The sequence below is a fragment of the Micromesistius poutassou genome (assembly GCF_964030765.1).
Source record: "Micromesistius poutassou genome assembly, chromosome: 12".
Lineage (NCBI taxonomy): Eukaryota > Metazoa > Chordata > Actinopteri > Gadiformes > Gadidae > Micromesistius > Micromesistius poutassou.
This window is the reverse complement of record NC_140282.1, coordinates 17,313,180-17,331,957: the sequence shown is the minus strand read 5'-3', so window position 1 is coordinate 17,331,957 and position 18,778 is coordinate 17,313,180. Positions and strand designations below refer to the sequence as shown.

Here is an 18,778-nt window from a genome sequence, read left to right as displayed (position 1 = left end):
GATATAGAGCTCCGGGAGTCCGCAAAATCAATTTCTCCTCCTGCTGCGATTCACTCTGGACTGCAGGGAGTGAATGCTGATTGGCTGTTATGTTACATCCCTAAGGGAGTGAACGCAAATTGGGATTGTGGGAATCTTCAATCCACAAGCACCAAAAAGTCTTTTCTGCCTTTTCTCGGTCAAAAAGGCACCAAATTAGAAATTGATGTTACTATACGACTACATATATGACCCACTTTCAATACAGATTCATGTCTCCGTCTGTGAAATGCTCCTTTAAGTGGGAAGTAAAATATATTTTTCTTAACATCTTAACAGTGATTATTAAAATAACAAACTCTTATTTGAATGATAGCATACAGTATGTGTGTAAAAGTAGAAGAATGTTTGTGTGTGCGCACAAAATACCAAATGTGTGTTTCCTTTGATACAAGTCTTGACTCTCGTTTGTCAGCCGTGTGTGTTTGTGTTTGTGTGCGCACGCGTGCCTGTGTGGGGCAGGGGCTACCTGCTGTGTACATGGTTAGATCTTAGAAGCAGGTCAACGGTTTAAACTTCACACACACAAACCTACCTGCGGCATGTGAATATACTCATGTGTTCCTTCACCTCCTGTGTGTGTGTGTGTGTGTGTGTGTGTGTGTGTGTGTGTGTGTGTTGGGCCATTTCTCTGACCTCTGACAAGGACACAGGCAGGGGAAACCGTCGGCTGGCCTAGAAAATGACAGTGACTGAGCTGTGGTACAGTAGGGCCAAACCCTGTGTGTGTGTGTGTGTGTGTGTGTGTGTGTGTGTGTGTGTGTGTGTGTGTGTGTGGTGGAGGTGGGGCCGACCACCCTGCCTCGACTGCGCTGGGGAATACCCTGAACAGCAGCTTGAAACGAGGCTGACTAGTGGCGGCGTCTTAATGATGAGGACAAGTAGCTAGAGGCTAGACTGTACCACTGTGGAAGCTACTAGAACAGAAAATCATGCTGTTTGCGATGAGTGCACGAATGCACACACACGCACACCGAGCGAGTTGGTCTGTCAAGTCACGGTGGGATACACACTAGTTAACTGATCGGCGACAGGGGGTCACACATTACACAATGTTTCACAAGGAGGAGTCCCTGACGAGTCTGTCCGGTCTCCAAACTCACTAAACACAGGCGGGAAGTGCCTCTTCCAAAAATGGATGTCGCCAGAAGCTATCAATCCAAGTTGTTTCTGCCCTGTTTTGCAGCAAAAACAAGGAAGAAAAATAATAGCATTTGGTTGGGAGAACGGCTGGGGAGAAGCACGGAGCAAGGATCGCCTGTTCTACAAAAGCGAGTTGGAGGTAAATAAATTACCTCCGTAGAAAACGTAGGTACCTTACAACCTCCACCGCACAGGTTATGATGTTTAACCTGCCAGATAAAGCTGACTTGAAAATATGGCTACAATCTTGTAGTGTGCATCAAGCATTCGATGTGGCAAAATATCCAAGTGTGTGTTATACTCCAGGGGTGCAAACGAGTACTTGAGTAAACGAGTACTCGTCAAGCAAATCAGTAATGTAACGGAAATTAGCTGACAAATACATCATATATTATGTTTGTATACGTTTTGTAGCAGGATATATAATTAATTAGTCAAAAGACGTTGCAGTTGTTGCTGTCAAAGACGGTTGTTTTGAGGCTGTTTGACGCCAACGTTTAGTTTGGCCCAGCCAAGTTCCGCTGTGGTTCAAAAGCAGACGGACCGCATCAATTAAGATTTAAACCGACTTTCAGAACTATAAACTAGCATTTTTTTTTTTACAAAAAAAAAGTAATAATAAATAAGGCCTACAAAACGAATACCTCCGTATTGCTGAGATTCTGAGATTTTACAATTTCGCGATATTTCCTCAATTCCTAGTTTATTCCGGTTGCAGGCGCGGTCTTTCTTTAGAGTGTTTTTTTTTTCTTCTTCTTCTTCTGTGCAGCTTTGAAGTGTTTCCCCAACAAACTGAGAGTCAGCCTCTGTTGGCAGCAGGCTCACCCCCCCTGCTCCCCGAGAGGGCGCATGAATCGAGCGGTTGTGTGTGTCGGGGGGTGGGGTGGGGGGTGGGTGGGGTGGGGGTGGTTGGGGGTGGTGGGGTGGTGGGGGGGGGGGTGTGTGTGTTCGCGGGCCTCACCTTCAGCCTGGGTGGCCACGCGCAGCGCGGCGGAGCTCTCCCCGGGGCCGTTGCTGTTGTGGGCCACCACCCTGAAGCGGTACTTGGTGTCGGGCATCAGGCTCTGGATGGTCACCTGCATCTCACCAGGCCGGCTGGTGTTCAGCACACGCTCCCTGGGGGTGAGGAAGGACACACACGGATAATTGTATTATGGTGCATTCATATATATATATATATATTAATGTATTTAGATGTAATAAATAAATGGCGGGCACACACACACACACACACACACACACACACACACACACACACACACACACACACACACACACACACACACACACACACACACACACACACACACACACACACACACACACTTGCTCCCTCCCTCTCCAGGGTTAGCAACAAGGACGCACACATAAAACAAGGACACGCACACAAATAAATGAAATTGTGGTTAATTTATCACACACACACACAGGCATGCATGTAGAAACACACAACTGCACAACTGTGGCAACAAGCCACTCTGCCCGTGGTGAGCGCTGTGGACAGTAGCACCCTAGTCCCCCCAAGACAGATGAGTGGCTTGTACGTTATTATAGAACTGCTCAAGCTGTCACATCTGTACTTTATGTATCAACATTTTGAGTCACCAGAACTGTAACTCTATGAATTTCAACCAAACCAGACAAATGAAAATTTGAAATTTTCATCCCTGAAAATGTATCCCCCGCCAGAAACAAAACCGAGGCAGGGCAATTAAAACGCACACCTTAACATCGTGTCGTGATTGGTCTTTACCTAGGGCTATTACCTAGGGTCCGGTTGTGGATTTCTGGATCCGGTGACTCACATTGTGGCTACCAGAAAAGTAACCAAATCATCTGTACCACTAAAAGTAAAGACGTCAATACCCCCACACATCCATCTTGACTACTAGCACCCTAGTCACGTTAGCAACTCTCTTTAACACTTCACACATGTCTTGGTTCTGGTCAGCAGGACACGTGTGTGTGTGTGTGACGTGTGTAACGCACAACAGAGGGGGTTGTGCTGTTTCGTAACGCGGTGCTACCTACCTGCTGGTGCCCTCCTGGCTGTAGAACACAGAGTAGGTGAGCTCGTCGCCGTGCGGCTCGGCCGGCGGCCTCCAGGTGAGCTTGATGAAGCGCGTGGAGACCAGCGACGCCACCACGTCCCTGGGCGCGGAGGGGGCGGGCCCCGCGGGGTTGGCCACGCCTCCCGAGCCTGGCGTTACATGGTCAGTAGTGTTAGGAGTCAGTGAAGGGGGGAGGGACGAGGGCAGGGCAACGTCTATAGGGAGGGAGAGGTTTGTAATTGGGTAAGGGGTGGGGGGGTGGGGGAGGTGGGGGAGAGGGGGGGTAAAGCATTGTGGGGAAGACAGAGGAGGGGGGGGGGGGCACAGAAAGCAGAGGCGCCCCAAAAGGAAGAACAAGGGGGGGAGGGGGGGTGGGGGGGTATAGATGGAAATGACAGTGACATGAACAAAAGAAGGAGAGAACAAAAAGAAGAAAAGAAAACAAAATAACAAAGAACGTAACGAAAAAGACCTTTGGTATGACAAACCACAGATATAAAACAGCTCTACGGCACTACGCAACTCTAAACAGACAACGTGGCGCAGGGCCAGACGTACACTTCTACACATAAGCACTCTACAGGAAGCATACTAAAGAAGCACTGATATGCTTATAGATGGTTAACACACTAATGTTGTGCCTAACGATTCAGTTAGACTTCAAAATCATAATGATGGGCTACAAAAAGGACTAAGACAGACACATAAGTTAGCAACCACAAGACATAGCTTAGAGAAATACTTTGGACTCTAGATGCATAAGTGAAAGCAGTCCCAAACATTTATTACGAAAACAAAACGACAAAAACACACATTCCACACATATGACGGCACTGCTCATCTCCCACGACTCTGAACATTGATATTTTGTTAATCCCATGTTTCTTTTTAAGTCACTTTCCTCCCCCTCACCCATCTCTAGCGACAGTGACCGCCCCCCTTTTGAACAGCTCTGTTCCGGAAGTAAATTTCCCATTCATTTTCTCCATTGACTTTTCAGAAAATCGTTATATAAAAAGTTTTAAACCTAGAACCAAGCCAATCATCCGTCAGGTTAGTTAGGAAAAATTCGGAACTTTTTCGCAATGGTGACAACCCAAAAGTTTAGCATGTTTCTTGCATCTTATAACCTTTGTCATTATTAACAAGTTGTGTCATATATATTATTATTATATTCTTGCATACGAGTGGCTTGAATAGTAAAACAAAAAACATTAGAATATGCAGATTATTCTAAAGAGGTCTCCATGCATAGCCACGCCTGCTCCAATGAACCAAGAAAGCCGGCTCCTTGGCGAAGGGGGAATATACCCCCTCGGTTTAACACAGGCAAGACACAATTTACACTGCAATTTCAGTGTAAAAATGCCAAAAGAAACGTTGCAAATCATTCCTCCTGCTAATCACCCTCAACATAAACTGTTGCATGTGTATGGATTGTAAAAGGAATGAAATAAAAGACTTAGCAAACTGTCAAATAAAAAAATGTGGCGTTACAGGCGCACTTTGTCTTTCTAGGCATGGTGACACACGTGTCGATGCCATGGGTGGTATTATGAATCGTGATATTTATCTGTGATGGCTTCATAAGAAGAAGTTCCATGAAACCTTGAAAAGTGAGAAAGGCCCTTTTATGTCTGAAATCTAATTTGATATTGTTAATGATTAAAGTCAAACATAGCCAATATATTAAGCAGTCTCTTCTACTCTCTGCAAAAGTGCATTGAGTAGAGAAGTACGCTTTAAGGAGAGTTCGCTGTAAAGGCGGAACTACATCATACCTATAAATAAAATTCCCTTATATGTTGCCGTCTTGATGAATGGTATTTTGGGAATCAGAAAAAGCAAAAGCAGGCCATGCAAAGGGAATGTTTCATACCCAGCAACATGAATATTGTCAGGGGGTGCACTGAGCATTACGTGAATCATGATACGATTGAACATTGTATCAGAATGCGACTCCGGAATAAGAAAAAAGGTGTACATCCTCGCGCAACGTATGAGCAGACTACTGTGATGAAAGGAGTGTGTGTGTGTGTGTGAGTGAGCAGCAGGTGTGTTTAGTGTCTGCGTCACTATGGGACCTGTGCAGAGGAGATTAACTCACAGGAGTTCCGGGGGACCACAGGGCTGTGGAAGTACAAAGAAGCCTGCTGGGAGAGAGCGGTTCCTCTGGGGGAATCTGGGAGACGATCGTGTCTAATTGGGGAGCGTTTACTAGCATGCAACACCGAGATTAGTGATGGGAATAGTAATTTCATGGTAAATGATGAGTTTATGGTAATTGATAAGTCTACGTGCCATCTAGTGCCATGATGAAGGGAAAATCCCTGTAAACGCAGCGGAGTTGGATTGTTAGTTGAAAGAGAAAGTGAACCTGAAAACCCACAGCTTTGATGGGATTGATTTTATTTGTTGAGCATAGATTTTCGTGTTGTTTGTTGTGTTTGTGTGGGTTATTATGGGTACAGAACTGTCACAGATTCCGTCAACACCTGGGGGCAATCAAACAAATTCACTAAGTCTGCGCTATTTGTTTGGCAGACTCAACAAATGGTTTTATCGAATGGGTGAAATGGGAATTAAACTTATTCCACTTATGTAAATGGAACAGAGCAATTTACATTTACATGACCCTTTAAATGATCACAGCATTGCCTTAAACCAACTATTATGGGTTTATGCGTACGAACATGCTCATGGTTAATGGATCCATGGAGACCCTCAGCGGAAAACTGCGTGCGTGTGTGCGTGTGCGTGTGTGTGTGTGTGTGTGTGTGTGTGTGTGTGTGTGTGTTGGAGGAAGATCTGGCTCAGAGCAACTGAATGAGACGTCAGTGGATAAATAAAGGCTGTCTATTTGCAGACAGCGGCGGCAATTGAATAGAGAAAGCTGCTATCAAATATTAATCATCCCTGATGTGTACACACTGCATTCAAACACATGTAGGCCCTTGATCCAAAATACACTGCAGAGTTGAATCGGGCACAATGGTTTCATTCCCCTGAATGCTGTAGTTAATACCAAAATACACACAAATGCCAAGCACAAGGGAAAACACACACACTCACACAGATATGCAAATGAAAAATGTCTGGCCGTAATGTATAATGTTTACCCCCTGCCTTTCTCCACCAATAGTACCCCTCCATGGATTCCTCATCATGTGCATCAAGTGTTTCATGCATGTCCGCTGGCGGAGAATCTTGCCGCCGCTGAGGCTGGCTGTTCTGGCAGATCAAAACAGCCCGTCAGAACTTACATCTGCACTCTTTCCCCTACTAATAAAACAGCCGCTGAAGCTCCAATGTATCCTATTACCTTGGAGGTATATTGAAATATACCTCCTGCTCATGCTCCTTTTTCCAAGGAGCATGAGCAAGCCTGAAATAAAATGTGTGTGTGTGAATGTGTGCGTGTTCCATTTTTTCTAAGTGCCCAGGCAAACAGAGGGGGTTCTAGCCAACCGGAAAAGGGCTGAAAAGGTCAAATGGAATGTTTGAAATCTGCCAGTTCCCCCCCCCCCCCCCTCCCACACTGTGAGCAACCAGAACCACCAGCTAATCAGAGGGTCGGCCTCTCAGTCAGCCAGCCAAGCATGCATGCTGGCTGCCAGGTCTCCCCCGGACAACACCCTGGGAGAAGCAGATAGGACTGCAGTAGCGGCGGGGGGGTAACGCTGTGCACCGCTGTACACCCAGTGTATGATGGGTGCCACCCGTTTCACCGTGGGTTCATTCGTCAGCTACAAAACAAAGGAGGGAAGGTCGCGGGTAGGCTGGAAGGGTGTGTAGGAGGGATGCACCACAAGTTCCTTTCCTGTCATTAGTGGGGCTGGACTTGCTGATATTGTCCCCGTGGGGAGCACATGCACACAACAACGCCTGCATACAAAAAAAAAAAAAAAGTATTCCTGCATGAGATGTGTTTTGGTTTTGTGTCACAGGGTGGTAGGTCACTCTCAAACACGCACACCCACACAGAGCTAAAAGTGGATCTGATAACGAGACCGACCTTAGGGATCGGACCGGACAGTAGGGATCTGACACTGCAGTTAGACGCCCTATTTTTGACTAGTTTTCCCTTTCCACAAAACAGGCTGGGCCATACGCTGGTTTCCTGTATGGATGTTAGGACTGTGCCAGAGCAGGTTAATGGCAGCGTAAGAAAAGAAAAGAGTAACTACAACACAGAGAGAACCTCAAAAATCCCTCTCGGGAAAAACAGACAGACCCCAAAGAGATTTCGACAACAAGCAAATCATCCGTGCTTTTCGTAAACAATAATTATGGTGTGGACTTCACAATCAGTTTGGGCTCTGATCAGTTGCCTAGAGTGTGATGCGGATACGCTCCCTAATCAACGACGACTGAGGGAAACTCATTTCCAAGAGTGTGTGTGCCCATGCTTGTGTGCACAGTAAGCCAGCACCGGCAGATTTGAGTGCATTTTAATGAAAGGCGTACACATACAGGCAGCATAAAAAAAAATGGTATGTTTGATTCCACTGTTACCTTCTTTTCCTAATCAATGCCCTTGCCGTGACAAGAGGTCCATGTGCTGTGTTTCTGCAAACGTGTGCATGTGCCCGTTGCCGTTTTGTCCCTGCAGACCTGTGTTCACTTTCCCGTGTGTACCACCACCACAAACTGGCTGGTGTTGACCCGTTTCTGACCTAGCGGGCTCACCATGGAGCGGGCAGGCATCACTGGGGGAGCTCGGGCTGTCACTGACAGACTTACCGCGCTGATGCCAGCTGTCATGATCTCCCCTCTCAGTCATCTCATTCTCCCCTCTCCGTCATCTCATTCACCTTATCTCCCACTGTTTTCCCACCAACCCCTCCTTCTCCTCACCTGCCTGCGAGCCACTCTCTGCTCATCAGTCAGACTCTCCTCACCTGTTGCGCTCAGCTGCCTCTGATCACTAATCAACCCGGCACTTAGACTCTGCGCTCAGTTCACTCAGTGCCAGATTGTTCTATGTCATCCGTACTAGTCTCTCCAGTGTTTTTCGGACTGATGCCCCGGGATCGACCCTGCCATATATATAAGCTCTTTCGACAAGTTTTACTAGATTTTTGATGATGCAAGCAGCTCTTTTTTCCAAGGCTCTGTCTTTCAATTCAGAAAGCAACAGCAGAGCTGGGGCTTGTACGAGCTACTGAAAGCCCCTGCAGTGAAGGGCCTTGCTTTAGCACAAAGAGCCCGAATGTCAAAACATTATTTGTGCGAGAGGGTGGTTGGCACAACTTAAAAGAGGATGGAAACAAGCATTCATGTACACATGACGGCGCATCTCTTCAACTTGAAAGGAAAAGACTCTCGGGGGGCAAGTGGCATGCTGAATGGCTCCGCTCCAGGCTTGGCTGACGCAGTTCCATCTGACTGCAAACCTGTCAATGTGGCACCTGCGTTCACGTCGGTGGCTCAGCTCTTCAGTGCCTCGAGTGTCCTTGCTGGATGAGCCCTCCAAGTCCCACACATCTTCCCCAACAGCCTCTCAGACCTGAGATAGATGTCTGTTGTTTGCTCGGTCCTATATAGAAGTACAAAATCCTGCACTTCACTGACAGTTTATTTTTGGTTGTGGAATCCTCACCTGCAATTTATTTAGGCAATGATGATACTATATCTGGGAATGATTACTGCCACGGCGTTTAAGAAATAGAAAATATCCCATGACATAAATGGTTGTCTCTCCTTTAGCTTGGGAAATGATCTAAAATGCACCAAGTATCACTGGGCAACTTGATGGAAATTACATTTTAAATCAATGTTCTCTCCATCAACATAGAAGTTGGGGCAACTGTCATTGAACTACAGAAAAGCCATTTTCACCTGTTCCTCCTCTCTTAAAGCATAATTCCAGCGATCCATGTTATTGACTAGGGGCAGCGTGGAACGTTTCCAAATCTGCATTTTTTAACCACTAATATAGCTCAAAAAAGCACCAAACCTCTGCAGTAGCATGATTAGGGTCCCTACACATACAACGAAGCATCAACAACTTAGTTAGCGTAGTGGGAGTTTATTTTAAAAGACTGTTTTCCAAGTATGTGCCTTACCCGTATGTCCATGTTTCCAGGAAGTCCGCACAAGTCGAGACACAAACAAGTTTAAAACAGCCAAGTATCAAGAGGGGAGATTGTTAAGTTAAATTTGTTGGCGCCTCTATTACTCTATTAGTTACGGTAGCCGGTAATCGACTTGTGTGGACTGGAAACATGGACCTACGGGTAAGGCACAGACTTGGAAAACAGTCTTTTTTAATAAACTCCCGCTACACTAACTAAGTTGTTGATGCTTCATTCTATGTGTAGGGACCCTAATCATGCTACTGCAGAGGTTTGGTGCTTTTTTGAGCTATATTAGTGGTTAAAAAATGCAGATTTGGAAGCATTCCACGCTGCCCCTAGCCAATAAAATGGAAGCCAAACATTGTGCCAGTTAAACTCTTACACTTCATTATCAACAAAAAATGGGTCTGGAGGGCTTGTTTGATGTGTGTACATGCAAAAAAAAAAAGACCCTGGGTTAAAATTTCGCCGGAATTACGCTTTAAGATAACCAATATCAAAAAATCTTCTGATTTCACAAAGGCTTTCCGTGCTCACAATGCCACTATAATGGAATTTGATTCTGATCTTCCAAATTCCTCTTCACTGCACAGAATATACAAAGATAGCAATCATAAATGAGGGCTTTGAATGGCTGTATACAACTTCAAAGTAGAGAAACACGGCCTATTTCCTCTCCAAGCCATAATTGGCCCCTGCAATCAACTACAAGTGCCTCAGATAAGCATAATTAGACAAGGAGGCCATACAGTACAATCGTTTCCACACGTCCCTTAGATGATGACAGGTGACTGCAATTCTTTAAATAGCTCATAAACCACAGTTAGCAAACCTCCCTTTACAACTGCCTCAACGATAACTGCCAAACAACAATACATTTTCTGCAGTTTGAACTGCAGAAAATGAAATATAAAACTCTTACAGCTCAATATCAAAAGCTAATAGACAAATACAACATGCGGACAGTAAGTCTATGTGTCGCCCTCTGGTGGTTGTGGCAGATTTGTAATTACTGCGACAGATTGATGGATCTCTTCATGGACCGAATGATAGCAGTTAATTACTATTTACTAATTACTAATTACTTACTAATTTTAACAAAAAAGGTGATGATTATCGGAACAATAAAGATGGATGTCAGTCAACAGGAGTGAAGCAGCTGAGTTTAGTTTTTTATGACTCCAAGATGGCTGAAGTTAATTTGACAAACGCATTACTTGCAACAGGCCAACCAACACTGCTTTCAAATGTAGCTAGAAAACCATAAAAAAAAGAAAAGTGGATTAATGGCTAATAACCCATGGAAGAATATATGGCAAAGTCAGCTCATAAAAAAGATGATTATGACCATAAATTACACATTGGTCATGCAGTCCCAATCAGAAAAAGGCAGCATGATACAATAGAGACACAATGGATCAGTGTCTGGCTAAGAACCAAATGTGGCAGGTGTTGAGAAGGGTATCTGACAATGGGAACACGCTGGGATGAAACACAGTGTGCTGGCTAGACAATGACTGGAGACCCCAGAAGGAAAGGGGACCCTTTGTGTGCCCATGTTGCTAGAGGGTGTGTGGGTGTTAGGTAGGTGGGGGGGGGGTTATTCATGGGGCAATCAAGTCAAGATCAGACGGCACTATCAAAGGGAGCAGGTGGCTGTAACAATTTTCTAAAAAAAATACAGAGACAGAGAGAGAGAGAGAAAGACGGCAGTTGGCCTTGGGAATGGATTTGTCTTTACCCTGCGGCCCACTGCAGGTGGGCAGGGGAGAAGATGAGGAGGGTAACTCTCCATTCACAAAAAAAAAGCACTTCTATACCGAACTGCAATGCTTCAATAATTCTAATTCCTTTGATAAGATTGTTACACGAGCGTACACATGCAGGGTATTCTCGCAATTTATGTAACCCAAATAATACATTTATGGAGAAAAAAACGAGAGCAAACACACACGCCTTAATAAAAATTATAATTACGTAGAGATGACTTTCTTTGTAACTGCTCTGGGGGCAGTCACATGTACAAGGCTAGCTGCCTTGGTATCTCTTGAGCCGACATGAAATGTGTGAAGAAAGGCTGGTGCTATGAGCTCTGGCTGTCAAAGGCCTCATCAAAAGGTGTCAAATTGCAAAATAGAACAGCCTTCTGTGATGCTGCGGGTCATCATTATTTTTGACTTAGTGGCCATCAATGGAAATGTATACAGCTTGGAGGTGTGTGTGTGTGTGTGTGTGTGTGTGTGTGTGTGTGTGTGTGTGTGTGTGTGTGTGTGTGTGTGTGTGTGTGTGTGTGTGTGTGTGTGTGTGTGTGTGTGTGTGTGTGTGTGTCAGACACATTCTTTAAATGAGAGCAGAATATGCATGCACTGGTCCTGGTTTGTCTTCATCATGGAAAACATTTGGATTCTTCTTTGCTCATTTATTGTACCCAAATTTGTGATGCATATTGTTTTAAAGGGTTAACTGGTTAAAAGCTAAAAAGTGAAGTACAACAAACCAAACCAACAACGTCGATATTCAAAGCGTTTTTTCGGTCACCGCTCCTATTCTCAATTGCTTAGTCCTGCACATTTTATCTCTTCTTTTGCCTCTCCACTGTGGCAGGGCCTGCCTGCTGCTGCTTTTTCGATACTGCCTGCCTTTATGTTGCCTTTGTTGTCCTGCACTTTTCAGTGAGGCACTCTAGAAGCCTGTCCTCCTTCTCCCTGCATACCATTAGCTATTTTTCCTAGAAGAATGAATGAAGCTGCTAGGTTCATCTCCATCTGCTAGCATGTAGCTTAGTCAGAGTCGAGAAGGTTCTTTTGGATGTGAAATAGTGCACCCCCACCCCCTCGGCCGATGGAAACAACTTGTTCATGGATCACGTAGAGATGATGGGAGTGTGTTAGGCAAGTGACCTCATCACCGAGATGAGTTGACTGTGTTACTGCCTGTCCCCCCCCCCCCCCCCCCACCCACCCCCCACCCCCCTGGACCATGGTCTCCTACCGTGCTCGAGGATGATGAGCTGGGCGCTGGCCTGGATATTCCCCGCGTCGTTCTCGGCCAGGCACTGGTAGAAGCCCTCGTCAGACTTGACTAGACCCAGAACCTGCAGGTTGTGTTCCCTCTGAGAACATCAACAACAACAACAACAACAGGTGAGCAGTTGCGAACTTACCATCTGAAGTTTCGTGCGTGTGTGTGTTTATTAATTCAATGCTGCTGTGTTCTTAATGCAATTCATGTTGCATTAAGCACACTGGTGCTAATGCATTTCCTCTCTGGAAGACAATGAAATCTAATCATATCTCAGCATCCAGAGCATCCAAGTTAAGAATACAAGAATGCATGACATGGGTAGGGAGAATGTAAAGAAAGAACTACCTACCTAAAAGTACTACCTGCATATCAATCATTTAATATCCTGTGATGTACACGTTTTATCCTCAAAGCAGCATCTGTACACAATATCTTTAGCAACAGATGTTAGACATTTAAAGGGTCGGTAAGAAATTATCTTACCACTATTTTGAAGTAATCACTGGGGATGACTGCGTCTCCGTTCTTCACCCATTTGATGGTGGGTGCCGGCGACCCGGTGACCTCACACTTGAAGATGATGTCCATGGACTCGTGGGCATAAATGTTGGCAGGCCGTTTCACAAATTGGGGAGGAACTGGAGAAGGAGAAGGAAGAGAATGATTGGTTATAGGTTTTGGATTTATCAAAGATGTGATCTTGACTTAAACAGCTTTGTGTTGTTGGTCAAAGAAGATTCTCTGCGGGTCTTTCAGGGTCTCATCTGCTAAGTGCGTCTATTCTGTCAAATATAAAATTAAAGGTCCCATGACATGCCACCAGGTGTGGTGTGATTAGCCGTTTTGGAAAACTGCCCCTTATGACACCACAGGTGGGCGTGTCCACCTATATGTGCGACGGATAGTTGAGCAACGTTTGCTACGGTCCACCGGGTAGGCTGGTAGACTGATCTATCCAGCACACATCTAGGTGGACACGCCCACTTGTGATGTCATAAGGGGCAGATTTCCAAAACGGCTTGTAACAGCTAATCACCACACCACACCTGGTGGCATGTCATGGGACCTTTAAAGCCAATGTATAATATAATAGGCCAGATATAATTCACCCCTGTATGAATTTCACACTAATATGATTATCCATAATCTCCATAGAGTAACACTACACACTTTGCTGTGTGTGGCAAAACCTTGTAATCTTGCCTTTCACATCTTTATACATTTTTTATAATTTAATTAAAAGATTGGTTTTCTTTGTTTCAGAACTTTTTCAATTGCATGGACTCTGATAGAAAACAAACACAACAAGCAAATTACAAAAACGCAACTCAAACATTTCTTTGCTTGCTAATGAGTTCCGAGTCATTTCTATGGAACATTCTGGAGTAAGGTATTGATTATGGCGATTAATTAAATGAGAATGGAAGTGTTTCTTTTCTCGGAGAAGCAAGATGCCAAGCAAGCCATTACCTTGCTCTGCACAAGGCAATAGGAATCCCAGGTGTGTAGGTTGTGTGATAGAGAGATTCTGCATTTGCATTTCCATAAAAGCCTGTGTGTATTTTAAACAGGTTCAACAAGCAGTTTGCCATAGAATGGATTTTGATACTGATTATATTTGCAGGGCCAGCAAGGGGCATGTCCCTAGGCATGGCTGGTGTGATGTACAAGTAAGAGAACCCTGCTACACGACAATTGGTTGTGTCCTCCCCACATCCATAAAACAGGGATTAACTTTTATTAACAGTTATTCCCAAAACATCAATCCACCCAGCCATTCATTTAGAGGGATTTCTGCCTCTATCCTAGGCTGTGTTGTGTGATGCTGTTGATTTTCTTTTGTCACCTGGATCCCACAGCACCTCTTTCATATTTTTTGTTCAGTGTCTCTCACAGTGTCTCTCTCATCCTCCCAGCACTCTTTCTGACTTTGAACCTGCCCGTCTTCCACCATTCTGTGGATTATCTCCCTGTAGAATTATCTCCGTCTCTCTGCCAACCCCACTACGAGCAGGCATGCACCACTTCCCCTGAATGGAGCTCAGGCATTTGGAACCTATTGGCTTGAGCAATGAGCACAACTGCAGAATACACCAATAAGCTTAGAGGGTCGGTCGGATCTCTGGATTCAAGAGAGGGTGACAGTGTGTGTGTGTGTGTGTGTGTGTGTGTGTGTGTGTGTGTGTGTGTGTGTGTGTGTGTGTGTGTGTGTGTGTGTCGTAAGATGTAAAACATGTACGGCATATAATGGTCTAAAGCAAAGGAAAAGTCGAAAAAGCATGATATCACCCTTTTCATGTAGCGATCAACAAATGTGATTTTGACATTTGTATTCTGTGTGTGTATTTTCCCTCTCTCTCTTCCTCCCGGCAGATGCTAGCTCCCACTATGTGATCACACTGAAGGCCTTCAACAATGTGTTGGCGAGGGCATCCCTGTGCGCGAGAGCGCCATCAGCCATCACCAGGCCCCAGTCAGGTTAGCACCTGCACACGTTACGACCACAGTCATCGAGGCTCCACTTAACTCTGAGTGGTGTGGACGGCAAAGTCCTATAGATTATATCGAGGGCTCTGGCGTTTCATCTGGTCCCCATGGCGGCAAATTTAGACCATGCTCAGACATCATTAAATATGCTTATTACACGGCTCTTCTCAATGCTGTGGAATGCTCCGTTCACTTGCATGGGCATTCCCATGGTGAATTATTTTTCGATAGTGACCGTTGCTAAGCATATAATGACCGCTGTCAAGGAAAGTGAATTTTTTTCACGTCCTTCGTATCACTCCGCAAGCGAGCTTATTCGGCTGCTAAGCGACGTCCGTGTCTTTGGCGGACTATTTCTCTGCTGATAACAAATAAATTGTAAAAAGACACACGTGTGAAGTTATTTTTTCGTTTAGGCAAGTAGCCGTGTAATAAGCGGGATAATGTATAGATTTCACCGGTCATAATCGGGAAAATAAGCCCCTTCAGGGCGAAGCAAGACACCTCCGCTTCGCGTCGGTGTCCGGTTCGCCCTGTCAGGGCTTATCTTCCCGATAATGACCGGCGTTCTATACATTATCCCTTACATAGACCATTTATATATCTATATATGACATACTGCTGACTACCAGTGCTGTTACCAATCTCTGCAGGACAATTTCCACCACGTGCGTGCGTGCGTGAGATATGGTTCTTATTAAGCCACATAATATCTGATCTTCCACCATTTCTCTCTGGCTGGCTGACTACAAGTGGCCTGTTTGGTGAATAATGGCAGACCCAATTACCCATGTTAGTGTTTATTGGGTTCATGTTTAAATAATGAAATTACGGTTTAATAGCAATGATCGGTATTATTACTTGGATTATGTAGACAATATGGATACTGCAGGTTTAATTTTATGAACACAGTTGGGTTCAAAAATGTGTCTCATATGAGACAGTCTGCAGGAACAACCGGACCACATGAAAACGTTTACGGTTGATCAAATCTAGATACCGTCTAACAAACGTGTTGGAATCAATACAATCCAAGGTGCTATAGAAAGATAGACTGGCTCTGAAAGCGAGAGAGAGATTGAATGAGATGGAACAGAGGAGTTCTTTGTTTCAGGGCTTGTATATTCTTTCTCCAGTGTGTACCTTATTAAAAGGAGACATTTTTCTGTTTGCTTGTGACTCCTTGTCCAGTGGACTGTTAAAACAGAAGCCACAGCCAGGCCTGGTGTGTCTTTACTGGCGGCTTGTTAAATAAAGCCCCACAGAAATCCGAAAATGCTTCTCGGGAGAGTGTCTCCTCTCCCAGTGTCTAGTATGTAGCCGGAGATGGGTTGGAATGAGATTCTTACAGGAAAAACTAAATTACTACCTGTAGAGCCACTCGTGATTTAAAGCCCCTGTAAGCCCAACAGGGTCCAAGAGGTATAAATAATCACCTTGGAAACATTTCCTGGTTTGAGGTTATGACATAGGCCTAGTGTGCAGCCAGAGTTTACCCTGAAGGCTAGAGGAGCACGACTTATTACCACTTTGCACATCCAAAGATATTGGCCCTCCTCTTAATCCTTAAGAAAACATATGGCCTCAACATGAAATCCTTTTCACAAACCGATGAAGGCTATGTAAAAGAGAACAAATTAACATTTATCTTCAAGTCTCTCTGGCTGTGAACAAATTATAACACTGGAAGAGTTATTTTCCACCGTCAGTGGAAATCTCAGAAAGTCAGCTTTTCTTGGTTTTAATATAGCCATTTGGAAACAATAGACTTTCAGAAGGCCACAGATGTGGAGCATTTAAAAGGCATACTTCAGAGGATATTCATCTTTTCTTGATTAAACTGCAGTAAAAAAATAATGATAGATACTGCCAACAAAGGGTCTGCGTGATTGGTGTTTCTTGTAGGAAATGGGACATACTGTTTGTTTCCAATCTCATGTTGAGTATGATGTTGGATTTCCAAAAAACAGGGAAAATGTTTTGTATTTGAGGGCCTTAAATAGATGATGGAAACTTTAACTTTTTTTTTTTTTAACTTTTTTTATGGGTGTACAGGAAGATGAGTCAATGTGGTATTCGAGCCAAAAGATTTGAGGACCATTTCTCGAGTGTCTGAACAGCACACAGCAACAATATAATGTGGCATCTGCTGATATTTGGATTTTTCTTTCAATAAGTAACAACGTATCGGTTTGAAATGACTGTTTTGAATGATCTTATTTGAATGATCTTCCCATTTCACTTCCCTTTGGTACAGGCAGCGATTTCAATGATTTTTATTTTTATTTCCTTTTTTTATATTTGTTTTAATGTCTTTGTACGATTATGTAAAATTGAACAACTTCTAAATAAAATATAAAAACATTAACGTAGCATTTGAGATAAATATCTTTCCTTTGATTGAAACAACTAATTTGGCCATTCAACAACAATAAGATGTGATAACAGACCCCCGTTTCTTTTTCTATATTACATAGAACATGTATGGCAGTTGTTGGTGGCTAGTAAATCTAAAAGGCAAGGAATATAAGAAGAACATGAAACTTTTACAGAGACCAGGCATTTCCTGCATGTGAGCAGCGAATGGAACAAACGGCCATCAAGACGACTGCATAATAGCAGCAGGCCATGATGAATGTACCATGAATAGGAGCAGAATAACAATGTAGATGTTTGTGGAGCAATTATTTCAGTCCTTTTCTAAGACACAGACACATAACACAAGGGCCGGCCGGGTCCGGTTGGTGGCCATAATGAAAAGCTGCTGCTGCTGCTGTATCTGGCCTTATTTATCCCATCGCTAGCTCAAATAAAGGGTGGAGGGTTCCTGCACTGCCATATTTGACCAGATTACGCAAAATATGGCCTTCAACAAAGGTCTGTTTAGAATATATGGCGCTGCTGTGGTAGAATAAACATATAGAGCAAGGAGTATTAAAGTATAAAATATGTATATTAAAGAAATATTTCACTTTGCGGGATAAACAAAATTTCTGTCCACTACTTCCAAAAGGAGACATTGCATCAATAGATACAATGGGTTTGATTTAATATATATACATATACACATACATACATACACGTATGTATATATATATATATATATATATACATATATACATACATACATACATACATTCATTAACAATCAATTAATTAACAATTAGTTTAGCTGAACTGGATAGAGGGATTGCTGCTCAGATCCACCCAGACCAGTACTGTGAAAAAACAGCATAACATCAAGCTGTAAGAAAGGAACGGCTGGAAAAAAAGACAGAAGGACCGTCATACAGGCCCCGGGCAAGCCTCCACGACACCCTCCCCTGACGTCTTCTTAACCTCAGTGAACACACACATCTCGCCTCACCATGGCAGAAGGGGGCTATGCATATACCACAGTGCCTGAAGAACGTTTCCAAGAAGAGGACCACAAGTCAATACGGTCTCGTTCCTCAAAACCATCAAGCAGTTCTTCATCAACCCAGACCGCCATCAAAGCCCGAGCCAAGGCAGAGGCAGGACGCTCCAAGTTTGCCTACGCTCAGAGGGGAATAGAACTCAAAGAAGAGAAGGCACCGCCTCGAACTAGAGAAGGTCCGCCTGGAAAAAGGAAATGGATGCTGCACTGGTAGAAGCAGAAATACTGGAGTCAGGTTTGATAGACTCAGACCATCACCGTCACACCGCAGTAGAGCTGCTAACTCTCTCTCACCCCAGACACGAGTCCAGCGTACAGAACACTGTGTACAGGACCAACTCAGCCTGAAGTCTAACTCACACAATCCACATGCCTCCACATCTTATCAGGGGTTACCGCTAGTTGCGAGTGACATATAGCAGTCCGTTACACCCATGCCTTACACACCCCTGCCTATGAAAACAGAGGCGCTCTGGCAGAACGATCGAGGGATGGATGGAAGAGGTTGACAGCGACCCCTCGACGATCGTCATGGC

General features: G+C 44.3%; 1 protein-coding gene across 6 annotated transcripts in view; it reads right to left on the bottom strand.

Moving 5' to 3' along the window:
- neo1a (neogenin 1a) overlaps positions 1-18,778 on the bottom strand; it is a 151,746-nt gene that overhangs the window by 31,276 nt on the left and 101,692 nt on the right. For 5 of the 6 annotated variants that reach the window (XM_084475974.1, XM_084475977.1, XM_084475975.1 and 2 more), the window contains exons 6-9: positions 12,821-12,975; positions 12,305-12,425; positions 3,214-3,448; positions 2,144-2,298 (exon numbers count right to left, since the gene is read on the bottom strand). In XM_084475974.1, the coding sequence (XP_084332100.1) occupies positions 2,144-2,298; positions 3,214-3,448; positions 12,305-12,425; positions 12,821-12,975 (666 nt within the window). The remainder of the gene's footprint in view (positions 1-2,143; positions 2,299-3,213; positions 3,449-12,304; positions 12,426-12,820; positions 12,976-18,778) is intronic. The other variant, XM_084475978.1, reaches the window with a different exon arrangement.